The sequence below is a fragment of the Marmota monax genome, unplaced genomic scaffold (genome assembly GCF_021218885.2).
Source record: "Marmota monax isolate L192 unplaced genomic scaffold, Marmota_monax_Labrador192_F-V1.1 WCK01_AAM20220418_F8-fsc00052, whole genome shotgun sequence".
Taxonomy (NCBI): domain Eukaryota; kingdom Metazoa; phylum Chordata; class Mammalia; order Rodentia; family Sciuridae; genus Marmota; species Marmota monax.
In genome coordinates, this window is record NW_026693473.1 from 10,780,162 (window position 1) to 10,800,381 (window position 20,220).

Below are 20,220 nucleotides of genomic sequence, written 5' to 3' on the forward strand. Positions count from 1 at the left end.
AGAATTATGATGAGTACTGTAAAGTATTAACCACCACCAAATCAGATAAGGTTAGCCAGCAGAATTATGGAGCCTAATTATTATCTACAGTATTGGTTGATGTAGACATCAGAACTCTCCTGGAAGTTAACTGTGTGAATTAATCTTTTTTCCTAAATAAGGTCTGTGTATAACTTTAAAACTATTTTATCTAATAGATGTAACATAATTAACTGATTTTTTGAGATTTCAGACTATAACAGCAAAATCATTAATTATTTCACTGGGACCTAAAAATCTTGTCACAATACAAACTTAGGAATCTATACTCTGGTATTACCTAACAGCCAAAGCAACCTCTTAACTGCATCAATTTTGGGGTGACTCAATAACTGGACCACATAAACAGTAACTCAGAATCTTACTCTAAATACAAATCCATGGACACTCACAGATAAACTAATCTTTGGAAACTAAATTGCTATGCTTGAGCTTGATATTTTGAGTTTTGTCTATACTATACTACATCCACTCCAGGAAAGTTACATATCTTTATGATGTATCTTTTTTTTTTTTAACTTTGTTAAAAATAATTTCTTGTAACTTGAGTCCATGAATGGATTAAGGCGACATGATCTTGGCAGAAATGGCTGATTAGCGTGAACATATCAGTAGCCCCCTTAAATCATCCATCACCTTGCGCTTCTGTTGGGCATAGCTCGTGCTATACTGGCCAGCAGCTCTGCGTGCTTCTTCTTCATGCTCTTGAATTTGCTGTTGTAAGAGAATGAGCTCACCAAGCAGACCCTGCCATGAGTTTACAATGAGGAGAAGAGGAAAATTGGGGAGGAGAACAATGTTAAACCAAAGGGCACAACAAAGAATAGATGTAAGATAGGGAGGAATGGATAGCTTAAAACAAAAATGGAAACTCATGCACCTTTAGAGCCTTCATTTAGCTGGGCTCAGTACTGCATTTCCATTTTCACCCTCAGTAAAATTAGATGTCTCAGAAACATAAAACAGTATAGCTTAAAAAGTGAAAAGGAAAATGCAATCGTAACTGTTGAATAAAGTAAGCCGGATATATAATATCAACACACAGTAAAACCTAGACTAACTGGAATGTTCCAGGAAGGCAGCATTGTAGTTCATTGCATTTCCTGGTATAACCCTTAATTTTGAATTGCCAATGTGAGCCAATGTATGCCCCTAACTTGGAGAAAAAAGCAAAACTGCTCATCTTACAGGCCTAAATCTAATACTCATCCATAATTCTCACAGGACTAATTGGAAGACCATAATAGCTTATTTACTTATTAAGTTATTATTCTTAAGTAAATATTTTTCTTCGATACAATTTCTTCAATTGAAGACTACAATCTCTCAAAACCCCATTAATCTGAGTTTTCTAGCATCAAGGTAATCAAGGTTTTACATTAACTCATATATTCTATGTGCTTTTTCACACAGCTAAAATTAAAATTTTTGTAAGTTAAAAACTGTGTTATGCTCTATTTTGATTTTATATAATATTAAATAACAAGCTTGACTGTATTTTCACTTTTTATGCGCTGTTTTGACATTAAATAGAAATAGACTCTGAGAACATAACCAAGTAAATATCAACTACTAAGCAAAAGCACTATAAAAGAACATAATAAAGACATAGAGATAATATAATTATTATGAAAATTAAAAATGAAACAAAAGCCAGTTTGGATCCAGTCACAAAATAATTACCTTTTCTACTTCTAAAATTAATTCCACTTAATTGGGAAATGTTAAATGGGTACAATTTTTGTTATAATGTATTCACATGAGGCATGATAATAAAAACATGTAATTGTACAGTATTTTTAGTTACTGGTCTATAAGATAATGGATCTTGAGAAATGTGGAAGAAAGAATAACTAGAATTTGATAAGGGCATAAGTTTCATATTTTCTCAATCAGAAATCCTAAAAAGGTAGTTTCAATGAATGAAATAACTAATCTGTATAAGAATAGTGTCTGGAAATCAATGGGCTCTGTTTTTATAAAGTCATAAAAACACAGACTTAGGAAAGCCCCTACTTACTTACAAAATAACCTAAATTAGGAGTTTCAAATAGTTTCAGAACTTTTTAAATGACTTCCAAAAATACTTTGTTTTGTAGAATTAGAAAGTCTAAAATGCTAGTAAACATTGTTAAAATCTAATTTATCCAGAGGCTTAATTTATTTTATCTTATAGAACCCAAAGACTTAAAAGAGTTTTCCAGAAAATAAACACAAAAGTTAGTATTATAGTAAAGCATTTTAAATTGTATAAATGTTAATATACAATTTGGGGAATCTGTGCTTGATCCTTAATTTTAATACAGTAGGCTATGATCATTGCCAACATTAGACAATGCATAAAACTGATCGGTTTACTACAAATCCAAGGATGGAACTAATTGATATGTTTTCCATATGACAAGTGAAATTTCAACATTTGTTTCCAGATTCAATAATATAAAATAGATTTATAAAGTCTGAAGTTATCTTTAAACACATATCTTTTGAATAAATCAGTTTTATTAGTCATTGTCAAATCTATCAAAAAATAAAATGCCAACTATCTATCTTCATCATTTCCATAATTTCTGTCATTTTTTATATCTTTGCTTTTCATCAAGCAGGAAGAAAAGTAATCTGACAGATTTATTAATTTGTTCATTTATTTTGGTCCATCACTTTTCAAATCACCCAAGTGTTTAGATTTCTCTGCCTTAAAAGAAATCTTCCTATGTTGACTTACACAGTAATGTACCTACTATCTATTTATATACCACCAGTAATAAAATTTATAAAATGCCAAAGCTTTTATATTTATAGCTTAAATACCCTTCCCTAGGTTATTGCTTATATATAAATACAAATGAATGGTAAATACTCTAATATCTATTAGATTATAAGAAAATGCTCTCTTTCTAATAACACCTCACTTTCCTTCCAAGTCTGTTATTGAAGCACTGTTATGTGAAGATAGGTGAAATTAACTGTTACCTCCTGAAAAAAGTAGGGAGAAAACACGAATTAGACGCATAAAAAGCTATTTACACTATGCTATATAGTTTAAGGAAGTTACTTCTCCCCAGTCTTAGGCAACAAATCTCACGCTCAATACCCAATGAAGGGCTTAAACTTTATAATCTAAGATCATGTGGAAGTAAGAGGACAAGGAATGTATGCACCTGCTTTTCAATATACACTCCTCAGATGTACAAAATATATTTTTATTAATAAATATTGAAAACAAGCCTGGGCATTTTTATCTCAAGAAATAGTACACAAATCATTATTCTTAAAATACTACATAAAAAAAAAAAATTAAAAAAAAAAAATACTACATAAAAAATACAGTAATTGCTATAAATAATGATAAATAATTCCTGTTAAGAATCAGGGGGATAGTAGAGGATAGGAAAGGCAGCAGAATACAACAGACACTAGTATGGCAATATGTAAATCAATGGATGTGTAACTGATGTGATTCTGCAATCTGTATATGGGGTAAAAATGGGAGCTCATAACCCACTTGAATCAAATTGTGAAATATGATATATCAAGAACTATGTAATGTTTTGAACAGCCAACAATAAAAAATTAAAAAAAAAAAAAAAAAGAATCACAAATGATATATTCTCTAAACATCTCCTGGCTGTTCTCAAATTGATACTGTAGTAATTAGTTCCATTTTCATGTACAATGCTGTCAGCTTTGTTTTATTTTTAATCATGACATAAGATCAGGAAAATCAGTAGCAGTCCAAAGTGTTTTTGACCCATGAGGATCAATTACACTTAAAAAAAAAAAGTGATAATAAAACAATACAAAGGGAGGCATATTTAAATTACTATTTAATTACTAATTAATTTGGCAAACACTATAGTGCTCAAACTGTGTAGTCTATAAAGACATGATTGCCCACAAGCACAAATGAAACACTTACTCTCTGGTTCTGTAAGGAAGTTTGCTGAGCCTTGATTTAGAAATTTTATGGTAACTTTAGTCTGACAAAAGAACTTTCTGAAAGTAACAACTTCTTTCCCTATCTTACTTAAAAATATTCCTAAGCATTAAACTACTTTCCAAAGTTTGAATAATTCTGCTATTTAGTTAGTTAAAAGAATTATTTCTGCCCCCCAAGTAATACATAATTCTGTTGAAGATATTTATGCCAAATGAAAAATGCTTTATTGGTTATCACAAAGAAACAGGTCTTTCTATTTAAGATGAAATTGCTCCAATCAAGAAATATCATATTCTACTTTACTTTTTGGACAATTTCTATACAAACTTTTAAGGGAAAAACAAGAGAGCTGTTGCCAGAAATTATCAGTATTACAACATCTACTAAATTCCCTTTGTTCTAAATAGTTACATAAAAACAGTATTATATACATATGTATGTACATATCAAATAAAAACATTTATTGTTGCTTTTCTTCCTTTGATCCCTCAGTTTCTCATATACTATGCTCCAGGATGCAAGCAATTTGGGATTCTGCCTGAGAATTTAACCAAGGATAGTTGCTCAGAAAACTTAAGAATTTCCCAATTCCATGGTTACTTGATAGTGATAGTTGTGAGAATTTAATTTTGCAACAAATTCTACATTATCTGTTGTATGAGGAATCCCAGAAATGCAAACCCTATGTAAGCAACATTACCACAATTGAGAATATAAATACATTAAGTGCTTTTATAGCTAACACACAGTAACCAGAGCAAAAAAATCTTTGGGCCCACCTTTGTTAACATCAAACAAATGTATCTACTTTATATCAGCCTCTCTTTTACTAAGTTAAAGCAATTAATTAATTTTGCTAAGAGGTCAACACTATCCTGAGTTCTCTGAGGACAGAGATTTAGTGACAGAAATGGTCCATTAAACAGTAAGAATTCAAGCCAAAGTAAATAGTATTTCATATGGCAAGTATTCTAAACATTGAGGAGAGGATAACTGAAGAAATTAAAATGATTATTTAAGAATTCATGAAGGGGACAATAAGCACAAACAGAAATTAGGCAGGTTAAAAAAAAAGAAAGGAGATATTTCAGTTGGAAGATAAAACAAACCATAAAAATAAAAATTAGAGTAACATGTTGTAACAATATTAATGTATTATCATTTAATAACTACACTGAAAATAATATTACTACTTTTCGTGATTTGGGCCTTTAAAAAGTCCTTCAAATATTTTCTGTGAATCACAAATGTGCTTGTTACCTTGAGAATGGCCATATTACTTACTTCTGTGAGATGTTTACGACCAAATAGAAACATGATAGAACAAAAGCAGAAAACAAAATGTCTCTTTTAACAAATTAATTTTCACTAGAACATGATAGTGTTAAAGAATCTAATAAAGAAGATACACTAATGGTCTTACTACTTATATATATGACTAATATGCAGATTTAAATGATTCCATTAATTAAAAAAAAAAAAAAAAGGCCATCAGTCCAATTCTGAAATTGTCTTGAGGTAATTTTTAAGTTCTCTGAGTCTCAAGAATATTATTCAGTTTATAAGGATGATTTCTAGTATTTTCCTCTAGAAGATACAAGTATTAAACTTAACAAAAAAGTATTTATTAAAAAGTGATTTTACTGTATGCCAAACATACCTCAATAAAATGGCTTAGTTAGGTTAAACAAAGTGGCTTTACTATTTTTCAATGTTTTATTAATCAAAGATACATATCAGAAATTTCAATCAACATAGCATAAATAACCAATATCTGCAAACTAAATGGATATAAATCCAGGTAAACCAAAGAATCTTGATGATTACTTAGCCTGTGCGGCACTATGGGGGAATATATTCTTTCTGTACAATTTTTGAAGACCTCTCTAACAACTTTCCCAAACACCTGAGTCTAGTGAGCCTAGATTAGAAACCAGAGGTAATCAGTTCATCATGTTGTTCCTTCTGTCTGACTCAAGTCAAACTATCTGACATCTGTATTTCCTTCCACTCCCATCATTTTCACTTCTGTTGACTTTGAATGGTTCTAATTGTTCATTTACTTGCCAGGACTTTTCTGAATGTGGTCTCCTATTAGAAAGGACAAATCTTTATTTTAGTTCTAGTTGTAAAAACATTTTCCATAGAAGTCCAGCCAGAAACTGTTTCAAACCTGACAACCATTTAACTGAAGTGTGACTGCTTCAAACCCTACTTTAAAATACTATTTTAAATCTTGGGTTCTCAGACATCAGACTGAACCAATTGAAAGATTATCAGTTAATCTCTGGATGCCACCCTAATATTTCTGATCATCATCCAGATTTTCAAACTTCATGTCTCTGTTATTTCAAAAAGGCTACTGCTATGCAAAGGTCTCTTCTTGCCTGATTGTAATCAATCATCAATTGTAGGGAATTCTCTTAAAATCAGATCAATTTATCTGTATCATGTCTGAGTAGTTCATTATTCTCAAGCATTATAGGCAACAGTCAATCTTTAGAGACATCAGCTGAGACTGGAGATAGTTTTTTCCACATATAAATTTTTAATATTTACTATAATTTAATTGGTAACAAAAGCAGCTTAATTACAATCTAGATTCAGTGTTTACAAAAAATGTTTGAGTAGAAATAACTGATGAGATTTTACTGGGCAAAATAATTACCATAAAATATAAAAAAGTTAAAAGGAAACAGTCTACAAGGGCATTTATCTTCAAACAAGCATTTATTTTCAAAATAATTTATAAAATAAAGCAATAAATTTACTTGCATGTCTACTGTATAAAGTAAAATCTGTAAATATATTATCCAAAACACATTCTTTTGCTTTATCTCTACTGCAGAGCTCCCAGTTAATTATTGATTATTCATTTATCAACTTGGCGGTTTTAGAGGAATAATCCCAAGATAAGCTCTTCTATCACCAAAGTAATCCTAGGTCATATCAGAAAGAAAGCAGACATGCACACCTCCTCTAACTGATTTAGGCAAAAAGAAATATTGTCACTCAAAAAAAAAAAAAAAAAAAAAAAAAAAACCCACACCATCATTCTAACAAAGGTGCTTTCTCTCCACTTATAGATAAGTAGATTAATTCATTTATTGTTTACTTGCCTCAAGAACCAAGGCCTGGGCTCAAAATAAGCTGCACCTTACCAATGGTTAAGAGTACTATTTGGTTAAAATTATGTAAGTGCAGTGTATCAAAAAAGATTAAATCAGAAGCAAATACATACACATTCTGAAATATACTTTATCCAAAAGATAAAGTTAAAAAGCGAAAGAAATAAATCTTGATATATAATTAAAATCTGGACCATTACATAAAATGTTCAAAGTTTAAAGAGAGGGAAGGAGACGGAAACCTACAAACAGGAATCATTTCTTCTTCCTTTACCCCAAATAAACATAAAATTATTTCCTATTATTAAAACTCAGCATAAAACATATATATTCCATATTTAATTTTAAAATGTTTAGAATATTTTTCCATGAATCTATTTATCTACATATTATTTTTCCAAAATTTTTTGCATAATCAATTATTTTCCAAAATCAATCCCATTCCAAAAGGATAAAAGAAATAAAGACTAAGAAAATGTCCAATAAACATATAATTGTAAACAGTTACACATGTTATTCTAATTTAGCAATTTTATAACATTATAAATTGCAATTCTCCTATAGCTTTAATATGGATTTTGCTAAAGGAATGTACTGAAATCAACAAACTTCAAATAACCCCACACATAGTTTTGTGGACTCTAATTTCCTACTCTATTCAATATCCTCCCCTATGTAAAAATTAGTCTCCTGAAGATTTTCATGAGAAAGAAGATTAATAAATAAATTCAGAAAATCCTGTATAATTTGATTCCTCTTGGAGGTCCACAATGCTCATGAATATATTAAGGTCTGTGGAGTCCTGAGGAAAGGAAATCATCTTGCTTTATATAGACTGGCTTTCACCACATGTATTTAACAACAAAACTTTTTCTTGGAGCCAACCCTTGAATTATTATTTCAGAGAATATATTTGAAGAAAATGGGCTTGTCTAATATTTCCAGAACCACCACATAACATTTTTGCACTAAGATTAGTAAAAGTACATCTATTTAGGTAATTTTGTATTTGCTCCTCTCATGCTGCCACTTTCAAATCTTCCAAATGGTAAACACTTTAAAAATCTTTCAAGACTACCTATAAGAAGAATTCTGTTTTATACTTACCTTTCTATAATGCTTGTCACTTTCACGATCTGTTGCTCTAAATGCTGTTTCTCCAGGTGAACCTTAAAAATATGCAATCCTTTAAATCCTTTAAATATGCAATCCTTTAAATTCATAGCCTAAGCTAAATTCCAAACTATGTCTCATTAATCAAAAAGTAAATTGATTTTAGAGCAACTCAGAGTCAAAGCATCAAATCACTTTTATTTTCATATAGAAAACTTCTAAAAATCACAGCACATATTTAACTTATTTAAAAACTATTTGGCTAAAAATTATAATAAAAAAAATAAGGAAATCTTTGGTAAAGATTATTTTACATGAGAATACTTACAGTTCAGACAAATACCACTGTCATCAAGCCAAGTATATAATACAAAAACAAATTTAATATGTCAACCATGACAGGGCAGATGAGACAAACTAAAATTACTTTTCATTTCAATTATCAAAAATAATTATATGTTTCAAAAAATATTTTGGCTAAGCAAATTTTAATAGGTTTAATCTTATACATACATATTTAGGAATTTTAGTTTTATTGCAAAATAATTACTTTATTCTCTGCACCTAAAGGATAATGAGTTTGCTTAATATATTTCTGGGGTTTTAAAATTCAGCATAAGCAGTATTATAATTTTGGTCCGCAACTTTATTTGCAACTAGTTTATTAGAAGCATTTAAAAGGCATGTTAAGGTCAGCAAAAATGTCTTTTTACACACCTAACAAGAGAAGTAGGTCAGAAGCTTCTATGACTTCACTAACCAATTTGTGACCTGTGAAAAATTAGCAGAAGGGGAAATAAAAATGTAAAATTTAATAGGAATGGCAAACAAAGGTGTCTGAGATCTCAGATTTATATCACAATAGGGTAGTAATTGGGCAAATATGCCAGGGTTGGCCTTATAAATTCTACTTGTTATGGTCCGTGAAATTAAATTTTGTTTTAAAATCACCATATTGGCTTTAACCAATTATGAAAAGCAAATACATAGGAAGTCTCATCTACTTGTCAAGAAGTGGTGCTATGTTTTTCCCTCACTTACTAAAAGTCAAGCATAAATTTTCAGTTTATTGAGCTAGAAAAATATTCAAACCACTGTATAACAAAATTTAGAAGTTTACCATTTTCAGAAAACTTACTAAATATTTTAATTTAAAAGATGGAAATAAGCAAATACATGTATACATTTTTCTCTGTAGTCCTTAAATCTCTAAATTAGATCAAACGGGTCCTTTGTTACCTGTGGTGAAAAAGTCCTTCAATAAGCTGAGGCTTTCAACAATCTTGTCAATGTCTGGTGCTAACTTTGCAAGGTCTTCTGAATTAGGAAGGGCTTTTCTAATTTTCTCTGAAGAAAACCAAAACACATAAATAGTCATCAACTGTCTCAAGAATATGACAGCTATTAATCTAAGGGCTATAAAAGTATTAATTTTCTTAATTCTCAAAGGAACTCTACAAAATTGCTACTATTGTCAACTCCATTTACAGATGAGATAATGGGGCATACAACAAGGAAGTAGGGGAGCCTGGGTTCAAGCCCAGGCAGGTTTGCTTCGGAATATAGGTTCTCTGGCCAATGTAGTGGGAGTAGCAAATGTATTATGTTGAAAAGTACCCCCCATGAATATTAGAAAAACAATTTGAAAGTGTGCTTTTCCAAAAATGCCTAGTCAACATATAACAGTTTTATTTTTAAGAAGTGCTGTGAACAAGTGCTTACAGAGATTAAAATTCCAACTCCATTTACAACTAAGACAAGAAATTAAGACAATGTCTTAAAAAGGAACTGAGGAAAAGAATTCAATAAAAATATTTTTTAAATCACCATGAGTTACTGATAATAGCTGATAAATATATTTTTTTCTCATCTACTTATTAAAAAGGGGAGAGGCAGTATCTGATTAGGAGGAGAAATCATTCTGAATACTGACAGACTTTTAAGGAACATGGCTAAAAGCAGAAAAGTTGTGTGGCAGAATGGAAATGCTGACAAAATGTGTTAAGTAGAAAAAACAAAAAGTACATGTCCTTATGACTGTATAATTTTTAAAAAGAAACTAAAATTCTAACCACATACAAATAAGTACAGTTAAAAGAAAATGTTTTCTATAAGGATGGTGGCAGCTGTGTTAAAGTGATGGACTACTAAATACTTTTATTTTTTTTTTAAAGAGAATATTTATTTTTAGTTTTCGGCGGACACAACATCTTTGTTTGTATGTGGTGCTGAGGATCGAACCCGGGCCGCACGCATGCTAGGCGAGCGCGCTACCACTTGAGCCACATCCCCAGCCCTAAATACTTTTTCATACAACTTTTTTCTTTGATATTCTATTGTTTTTATTGTTAAAAGAAAACTACTACATATTAAGACTCAAAACTTAAGAAACTACCTCAATAAACTATTTCTCTTTCCTAAAGAAATAACCATAAAAAATATTTTAATGTTAATGATACGAACCAATATCAATATACTCATCAATTTCCCATACAATGTCAGGCACAATCCATTTATAATCACTAAGGTCTGGTATCATATCTTTCCACTGATCAAAAGTCTAAAAGATAAGAAAGCATGTTAATCAGATTTTCTAAATACCATATAAAAAATGTAAAGAACAGTTATTTCAATTAAAACACATAAATCTATAAAGACCAATGTATTGTATAATGTACTAAGCTTTGAGAAACAAATTTACATGGCTTTAGCTCTTCTAAAAACAAATCAGTAGGCAAGCATACAAAACATGTAAATACTCCTCTACCAAATATAGAAAATAAAAAATTCAAAATATGTAACTATTTTAAGCTGACTTCATATTGGCATTAAACAACACCATGGAGAGCAGCAGGAAGATATATCAGGAGACTGGACACCTTCTCTCTGAACCCAGAGCTGCCAAGAAGTGGCCCTGTGAGCAAGCTACCTAACTTTCCCATCTAGGCTCAATATCAAACCTATATTTCTCACTCTCAGCTCAGGGACTTTCCTCTAGGCTTTTTTATCTCCTATAATTATAACTAAGATTCAGAAGGTACATTCCTTTCAGCATCATTAAAACAACCTGTTACATGGTAAAGACACACAATAAATGTTTACATCAATTACACTTAACCACACTAAAAAAAATGACTTAAAACTACAAAAATTCAAACTAATCATACTGGAATAATTGGAAAACCAGTAGGAAAGTTAAACTTACCTTTTTAGCTGTATAGCCACCTCCAACAGCAGATCCCAGTATAAGATATCGAAGTTTTAAGAGCCTTGCAGCTAACCGTGCTGGCCAAAAATTCCTGCAGGGCTGGTAGCCATATTTAATTGGAGAAAGTTTCAATTTACGTAAAGGAAGGTTTGTTAGAGAAGAGAACTGTTGAAATGATGTCCTTAATTGGGGTCTTTGAAACTTTAAGATAGGATAATGTGAACAATAAATACTTCGTGAAACCAGATGCAGTTTTTGGAGTGGTAAGCTTCCTTTTATTCCAGAGTTATGTTTCACCAAGGATTGGCAGACTTCACTGAAACAAAAAAGTACAGGGGTGGTAATGGCACAAAGGAAATAATATAACAAAGCAATATTATAAAGAAGAGACACATGCACATGTGACCAACCACAATGAGTCATAAAACTGTTGATATTTATTTGTTTATGTTGATATTTATTTATGTTATTTATGTTGATATTTATTTTGTTGAAGACAAAAATGCATGCAAAGTTTTGCTTTTAAGCACAAAAACTGTGGCAGTTTAAAAAAGTTATTCTTTTATCTACGTCTCCCAATTCTAAAATAGCCCAGGGATGGGTATTTTAAAAAATTATTCAGTCCCACCTAGGAACCTGGCCCCCAGAAAAACGAAAGTAGCAAAAAAGCCACCCCAATCTCCAAAAGAGAACAGAACCTACATGTACATGTTAACTATATGAGCTCTACCCTACTCTCCATCCAGAAGAGAATGAAAGGCTACCAAAAAGAACCACATGCCTGAGCTTAACACACATTCATAGTTGCTTACAAATGATCCGAGCCCAATTTTAAGTAGCTTTAAAATATTAATTCATTTAACTACATGGAACTTGAAACTTCTCAAGAAAAAGAAATTATGGAACATAAAAACAATGTTGTAAAGGATAATAGAAGGAAAGTGGAATCTCTCCTTCCTTCCTAAGTGCCAGACATCGTGCCAGATGCCAGTCATCTCCCCCCCCCACCCCCCCTCCGTTTTGGATATCAGGGATTGAACTCAAGGGCCCTTGACCACTGAGCCACATCTCCAGCCCTTTTTAGTATTTTACTTAGAGACAGGGTCTCACTGAGTTGAATAGTGCCTTGCTACGTTGCTGAGTCTGGTTTTGAACTCACCATCCTCCTGTCTCAGCTTCCCTAGCCACTGGGATAACAGGCCTGCACCACCATGCCAGTCATTTTTACAAATAATACTTACTGCTGGGTAACTCTTAGAAAAACCCAGTAAGCCAAGTACCTTCTTTCACAAATTTGCTTTTTAAAACTATGTCTTGCTTAAGGTAGAATGAGTAGTAAATGGTGGAAAAGGATTGAAAGTAGGTTCAGCCCAACAATAAAGCCCAAATTCTTTCCACAACAGACACTGGTAAGCAAGAATGTGAAAAGCAGTAGATGCATAGATGCCCCAGATAGGAGGCTGCGATAACATTTTTTTGGGGGGTGGGGGGAGAACACGTAAATTTTTTAGGGTGTGGTATGAATTTTCAGGAAGAAAATGTCATTACATTTAGGTATTGGTACACTTTAGCTCAGAATCATTAAAAATATGTGTTTCACCATTATATAATATGGAAATGAGTCTTATTTTCCTCTATGGGTGAAGATTATATATAGTATTGTCCTTGTGAGAGAGAATGAGTGCCTCCACTGGTTCCTCTTTGTACCCAGGGACTGAGACCTAGTCCTTCAGATCAGGGTGGTTTGGGGGAGTTACCTTGTGTTGTCAAATGAATCAGGTTCAGCCTTGCAAGTCAGGCATCTACCTGAATGCATAATGATGATAGAGGGGAAGCATAGGAGGAATGGAGGAACTTTAGATAGGGCAAAGGGGTGGAAGGGGAAGGGAGGGGGCAAGGGGGTAGGAATGATGGTGGAATGAGTTAGATATCATTACCCTAAGTACATGTATAAAGACACGAATGGTGTGAAAATACTTTGTGTACAATCAGTGACTTAAAAAATTGTTCTCTATATGTGTAATATGAAATGAATTGCATTCTGCCATCATGTGTAACAAATTAGAATAAATAATAAAAAATTCAAATTAAAAAAATATATAATCTGGGAAATTGAGATGTGTTTATTAGTGACTCACAGGCCATGGCTAACCTATATCACAAATAACTTTAAGAGACTGCAACAGTGACCAGAAAATGACCTCTACTTTACTGTAATGCTAACATATCCAACCAGGAATAAGTTGAGCCTAATTTTCATAGCCTATGGTGTATGCTAAAGCACTCTTTTAAGAATCACTCATGTGTAACCAAGGCAGTGACATTTTGAAGTATTTGCTGCCACCTCTGAAACTGTCAGGATGACAGAGTCTTGCTCTGATTTGAGATTCTATAGGAAATCTCAAACTCAGAAAAACTGAGGAAAAATAGAGTTTAATAGTAGGAGAAAATACATATTGCCAGATCAGGCACACTGCTTATTTGTAATTATACATGTAATTGTTACTTCTGATCACAAAAACTTTCTTTATAAAAGTTGGCAATCATTTTGTATTTTAAAAAATAAAAAAGCTCTGTCTCAAAATAAACCATAATTTCCACTGTCTTGTAAATATAAGTCCCTGTCTTCTTTTATCAATCAAGAGATTAAATTCTTCTGACATTAGACTCTGCATATCTATAAAGCAAAACTTCATCTTAGCTTCATATTGCTTCTACCCCAACAATCATTAACTATAAAAATTAAAGACAAAACAAATCCTTCAAATCAAAGGCATAGTTAAGTGGTACAAGAGTTAAGTTTCTGAGAAGAATTAGTCTAGACAGTAATTAAAGAAAGTATGATAACAGTGTTAGTTAAAAGTGTATCAGGAGGGAAGTGAAGAGGTGGCCTGATTTCAGTTGTACCCACTGCATCTACACCATCCTCTTCTTTCTTCCCATGTTAGATTACATCAAATGCTCCTCTTCCCATTGAAGGTAAATCCCTAAAAGGTATTCTTGCCCTATCCTTTCAGTTCCTCTCATCTTAATGAGGAAATCAAAACCTCCTAAACCAAACTACTTTATTAAAAGCTAAACCAACCTGGTTTTCACTTCTACCATTCAATGAAACAACTTTTACTTAGGACACCAAGACTTCCAAAAGGCATTTTCTCCTAGTTTTTTCAGCAATGTGAGACAATCTTAACACTTCCTCATTGTTGGAACTTCCTGTTACTTGGCAGTCTCTAATTTTACCCCTATCTAACTGGCCATTCCTTTTCAGTCTCTTCCTCAACTACCTTTTAAATGCTAGGAGTTTGTTTAAGTCTTAGATCCAACCTACTTCTCTTTTAACTTTCCCTAGGCAATCCTATCTACATCCACTTCCTCAATTACCATCACATACTCATGTTTCTCAAGTTTTTGTCTAATACAAATAGGTAAGTTCCGGTTGCTTGTATTGAATTGCCTACTCAAAGTCACCACTTAGGGATCAAAAAGGTACCTTAAATTCAATATGTCCAAAATCTTGGACATTGACATCTCTCCCATCCTCCTAAATCCTGACACTTCTACAGTATTTCCTATCTCTGAAAATGGTATAAGCAGCCATCTACTTAATTAGTCAGAGTTGAAGATCCCTTTTTGATACATATTTTTATCCTTACCATTACCAAAGCACTCTCCTGAACTCAAATCTGGTCATTATCATACACCTGCATCCATCTATTAAATGGATCCCCTGCATTTAGAATAAAATCCAAACTGCTGGTCTATAATGCCCTCCATAGTATGGTCTCTGTCTCATTCACTTGCCTCAAAGCTCCACCCAGACTAATTTTCATCTAATTCTTCAATGTGCTATTCTCCTTCCCATCTTAAGACCATGAGACCCGCTATCTACTTGACTCTTGCTACTTACTGATCACAGTTTCACCTCCAGCGTTCCCTCCCTTCCCCTGAGCCTTCATTATAATGTGAGTCCCCCTGCTACAGCTCTTTCTGTACTTTTCCTTCATAGCATTTATAAATAACTACATAATAATGTAGTTATTGGATTAATATTGGTCTCTACCAGTAAACTAAAATCTACCAGAAACAGCCTCTTGGCTGTTTACCACTATATTTCTATGGTCCTCACTGCCTCACAAAGATAGACACTCAATAACCTGCTGCATGAACACAGGTTATTGGAATAATTAAATTACAAAAAAACAGGCCAAAGAACCTAGCAAATGCTAGCAGAGTAAGCGCTCAATAACATCACTTCAACATAATTTGCACTAAACTTCACTACTGTATAACTCCTTAACCTTTGAAAAGTCATTTGCATTTCTTATAAAGGAGTTAATCCAAATATATACCCACCAAGATGAACTCCAGTACTGAGTTCATACCTAGGATGTTTTTGCTTTTCATTATTTTCTCACAAATTTCTAAAATTTCTATTTCGACAATGATGGCACTAATAACTATGGGTGAGAGATAGGGACAGGGATAGAGTATTCAAGTATTTCAGTTCAGTAATTACAAATGAAATGTTCATCAATTAGTTCTCTGGAAGAGATAACAGACTTTATGCAAATCCTAATACTTAAAAAGACATCCTCAAGAATTACTTCTAGAGCTTCCAATTCAAAAGATAAATGTTCATACAGGAGGGGATTGCTTTTTACAACAAGATTCTCTTGAGATACAGTGGGAAAAAAAGAGAAGCAACTGAGATTTACTGAAGCACTAACTGTGGAGAAGGATGTATGGGTCACCCTCTAGTCCATTCCAATCCAGCCAAATGTTAGCTACACTAGTTGCCCCAAGGCTGAGAATCTGTCAGAGAAGAAGGGACGAGCTAAGTCCATGCATGCATGTATGTGGGAACTTCCCAGAGTGAGCCTCTAATAGTATTAGTATATGTAACAAGTTCAGGTCACCCCTTTACTCCCTAAAATGAAGCCTGCAAGTTGATATATCAGATATCTAAAACATAGTTTGTTCAAAGCTCTCTCATTCAGGGGTATCCTGCACTGGCATCTATACCAATTATTGCCCATCAGGTTTAAATATAATTTAGGTAACAGACTCTAGAAAACCAGCAACTCTTAAGATGAGGACTAAGATGTCATTATTAGTCCTGGAAAAAGAACAGATATGAAATCCTTATTAGGATTTTCAGGAAGATCTGTGAAAATATTACAGACATAAATAAGAGAATGTTGTTATTCAAAAACTATTTTTTAAAAATAGCAAAGAACATCAGAAAGCTTACTGAATTAAACATGCTTTTAAGAGTCAAAAAGAGCTTAAATACTAAAAAGGTAGTTCGTGGAGATTAAAGTTGCAATGGCCAATATATTTTTAAAAAATCAAAACCAATAATGGAAAATAAATTAAGGAAATCCCCTAGAATGTTGAATAAAGAAAAAAATCAGGAAAACACTAGAGAAAAGTTAAGTGATATAAAGAAGAGATATGCAAAGAGGGTGAGAGAATGGGGTGAAAGCATCCACTAGGTTCTGGAAGAAAGTATCAAAGCTTCTGGCTGCAGTCTTTTTTTGTATACTATCCTTCAAGTTAAGATCAACTTATAATGTAAAGATATATATAAAATGTAGAGACACACACATACATAAAGATGAATGTGTAGTGTACATCCACATATTAGAGTACATGCATTTTTTTTTTTTTTAACAGATAAAGGATACAGACCATAATTTGGAAATCATGGACACACAGGATCAACTTAAGAGGACTAATAGTCATTTTAAAAGTGCCTAGAAAGAAAAGAACAGGAAAAAAAGAAATAAGGAAAAAAATTTCCCAAAACCAAAGGAAGATAATGGTCTATTTCACAAAAAGGCCCATTGAGTGCCAAGCCAGTTGGTGGTGAAAAAGGAAACCTATATCTGAACAAAAGCCCTGAGAAATTTGAGAGTATATAGTGGAGATCCTAAAAACTTCCATGAAGGGAAAAAGAGACTGCTATATGCAAACAAAACTAAAAATCAAAAGTGATGCAAAATAGACTCCCTACTCCAAGAAGTCATCTACTTTCTTGCCTATCTATCATCTCTTTTAAAACAACAATTGCAAATATATAGTTTTCATTAATTTTTCATAAATATTGCACCCAAATAAATGCTGGTCATTGGTCTTCTCACAAGTCCATGAGCATGTGTTTATATATGTATGTCAAAAATGTTTAGGTTCCCACCTGTTAAAAAGTAGGAATTTAACTGTACTCCTTCATAATATGCAAAGGAACTATTAGCAAAAGACAAATTCCACAGTTTAAGTTTTCTGACTTTCCACAGCTCCATTTCTTCTGGTAGCTAAAATGTGCTGTCATCACAGGACATTTTTAAGCCAAGACTCTATGACATCCATAATAACTTTAGAAACAACTTAGTCCAACAACACCCAGTTGAATAAAGCAAAAAGTACCAGTTATAAATTAGTTTGTCTTTAAATTCAATTTTGAAAATTTTTCCTACACATCTTAATTGCTCCAGAGTATGCTGTTTTTTGCAGTCTCTTCTTTTTTATTTAAATAGATGTTTCCCCATTAAATAATGAGAAGTAGAAATACGAAGTGTGCAAATAACTTACTTTGGTGCCAAGGACTGAACTTACTCAAAAATTAAAATTCTATAGGATTAAAAATAACTATGCAATTATTCTAATTGACTAACACTGTAAGTTCTGCATTTGCACTTCAGTTAACTTTCAAAAAACGAATGGATTGTATTCCTTATAAACACTGTAAATTATCTACACCATTAAAAAAGTTCTGAGAAAAATTCAAGGCCGGTGTTTACAGGTGGAGTTAAGAGGAAAACTTTTAGAGATGGAAAACTAATATTTTTTTTCAATCTTGCTTGATGCATATTCCTTCCTATTAAATGCCTTCAACAATAAGTATGAAAGTTATCTAAGGTTATTAGAACAAATTATATAAAAAAGATAAAATCAATTAATATGCTTAGTATGCATATAGTAATCCACAAAAATGAATAGATTTCTATGATTTCCTATGTAGGAGTTAAACAGGCCAGAACAACAATGACTGTATAATTTGAAAGGTAGCGCAACATTCGCTTCTTTTGCTTTAAAATGCAAGTCTCAAGTCTCTTCCTTAAACACTGTGAAAATGCTTCTTCGAAGATGGCATCTCTAAATACCATCTCTGACACCATGTGCGTCACTGTTCTAGATCTGACTCCCAATAGAGGGTTAGGCAAACAGGCAGAGGCCCTTTCGCCCTGCAGAAAAGCCTAAGAACTACAGGTGTAAATGTACACATGGCATGGAGATGGAAGCAAAGGCAATTAGGGAAAGCGCACAGAAGGCCATACATGGACAAAGCCAGAACAGACATGGAGAGAATTTGAAAAAGAAACAAGTGAAGGCAGAGATAACAGCGAGGTCACAAAGGTGTAAAGGACAGCGACAAAAGGACAACAGAGAAGGGCCAAGACAGGCGTCCTGAGTCTTCAAGCTGGTCAGGGACGACGGTCGAAACCGAAGCCAGCCAGCTCCGCAGATAAGCCTAGTCAGAGCTCCTGTAACTCGGGTCCTCAAAAATATCGGGGAATTCTCCAACCGCCCTCGGCTTGAACAAGGCGTTCTCTGCACATTCTGGACGTAGTGATGGGACAATCCTGGCCCTGAAATACCGGGGCCAGGTTGGAGCCCGCACTTACCAGGCCACGGCGACCCGACGCATTCGCCACATCTCTCCGGCGTAGAGGTCACCCAAGCGCCGAGACGGCCTCGCGGGAGCCCCCGTGTCAGCCCCAGTGCGGCTCTTGATCTAAGAATGACCCAGGAAGAGGCCTCGGTAACAAGGGCACTGAGAAGCCGCTGAGGCCCTCCCAATGGCGCATGGACTTCCGCAAGAGCCTGCCTGGCACCCGTATTCAGTCCGTCACTGAAACCACCACTCCGCCCATCCTAGGGAAGCAGCACGAACAGTCCGCGGGGCCTGACGCATGCGCCCACAGCCTGTAGGCGGGAGCCGTGTACTTGGCCTCTCCCCACATCCCCGCCCTGCCCTCGTACTTTCTGGGTTGAAAGGCTTGGAGAGGGAACGAGAGTGGGGCGTAGTAAAGGGCATGAAATCCGTGTTGGTAAATGCTCACTGTGTGCAACCAATTAGTAAGTGTTGGGTATTAAGGAAAAATAAAGGAGCCCAGAGACTACAAAATGAATATAATAGAGTAATTGAATAGAATAATAAAAATTAGCAATTGCCCCTTCGCCCTACTTTTGTAGCCCTTCTTTGTTTAAAAGCACTTTCATATCCTTGAAACAATCTTGGGAAGCATGAGGAGGAATCATGAATAAGTTAAGTGAATTAGAATCTCTGAGATTTGAAGGGGACTCAGGTCATTAGGCCAGCTCTAGGTTTGAAATAAGAGTGTGTGTTTTAAAAAGGCATCAAAAATGACTTTGTTCATTTATTATCTAGCTGGCTTTCACCTGAATTCTAATTCCACTAATTTGTTGAAATGGCCCTTGTCAAGGTTTCCAACAGTTCCATGTTGTTAGTGCTTAGTTACCTTGGAGCAACATCAGCTGAGCACTCTATGGTTAACCTGCATTTCTGTTTGGGCTTTCAGGACACCATATTCTCTTTTTCCTCCAAGAGCAACTAATTACTAGTCTCCTTTTGCTGTCTAAATTCTCTAACAAATTTCTCAATGTTGGAAAGTCCAGGATCTTGGACATTCTGATTCCCTTCCTTTATCTACTTTCTCTTCCTAGGTAATTTAAGTCCGTTGCTCTTTGAAAGTTTATATTTTATGAGA

The 20,220-nt window shown here is 33.6% G+C and overlaps 1 protein-coding gene across 4 annotated transcripts in view; it reads right to left on the reverse strand.

Annotated features, from left to right (window-relative positions):
• The window catches only part of Opa1 (OPA1 mitochondrial dynamin like GTPase), an 83,771-nt gene extending 64,418 nt beyond the window's left edge, over nt 1-19,353 (reverse strand). Inside the window, exons 1-7 of one of the 4 annotated variants that reach the window (XM_046457874.2) lie at nt 19,114-19,353; nt 11,426-11,744; nt 10,684-10,780; nt 9,460-9,567; nt 8,938-8,991; nt 8,215-8,276; nt 676-786 (exon numbers count right to left, since the gene is read on the reverse strand). In XM_046457874.2, the coding sequence (XP_046313830.1) occupies nt 676-786; nt 8,215-8,276; nt 8,938-8,991; nt 9,460-9,567; nt 10,684-10,780; nt 11,426-11,744; nt 19,114-19,145 (783 nt within the window). In that variant the 5' untranslated portion in view covers nt 19,146-19,353. The remainder of the gene's footprint in view (nt 1-675; nt 787-8,214; nt 8,277-8,937; nt 8,992-9,459; nt 9,568-10,683; nt 10,781-11,425; nt 11,745-19,113) is intronic. The other 3 variants (XM_046457875.2, XM_046457876.2, XM_046457877.2) reach the window with 3 other exon arrangements.
• Between the last annotated feature and the right edge of the window lie 867 nt (nt 19,354-20,220).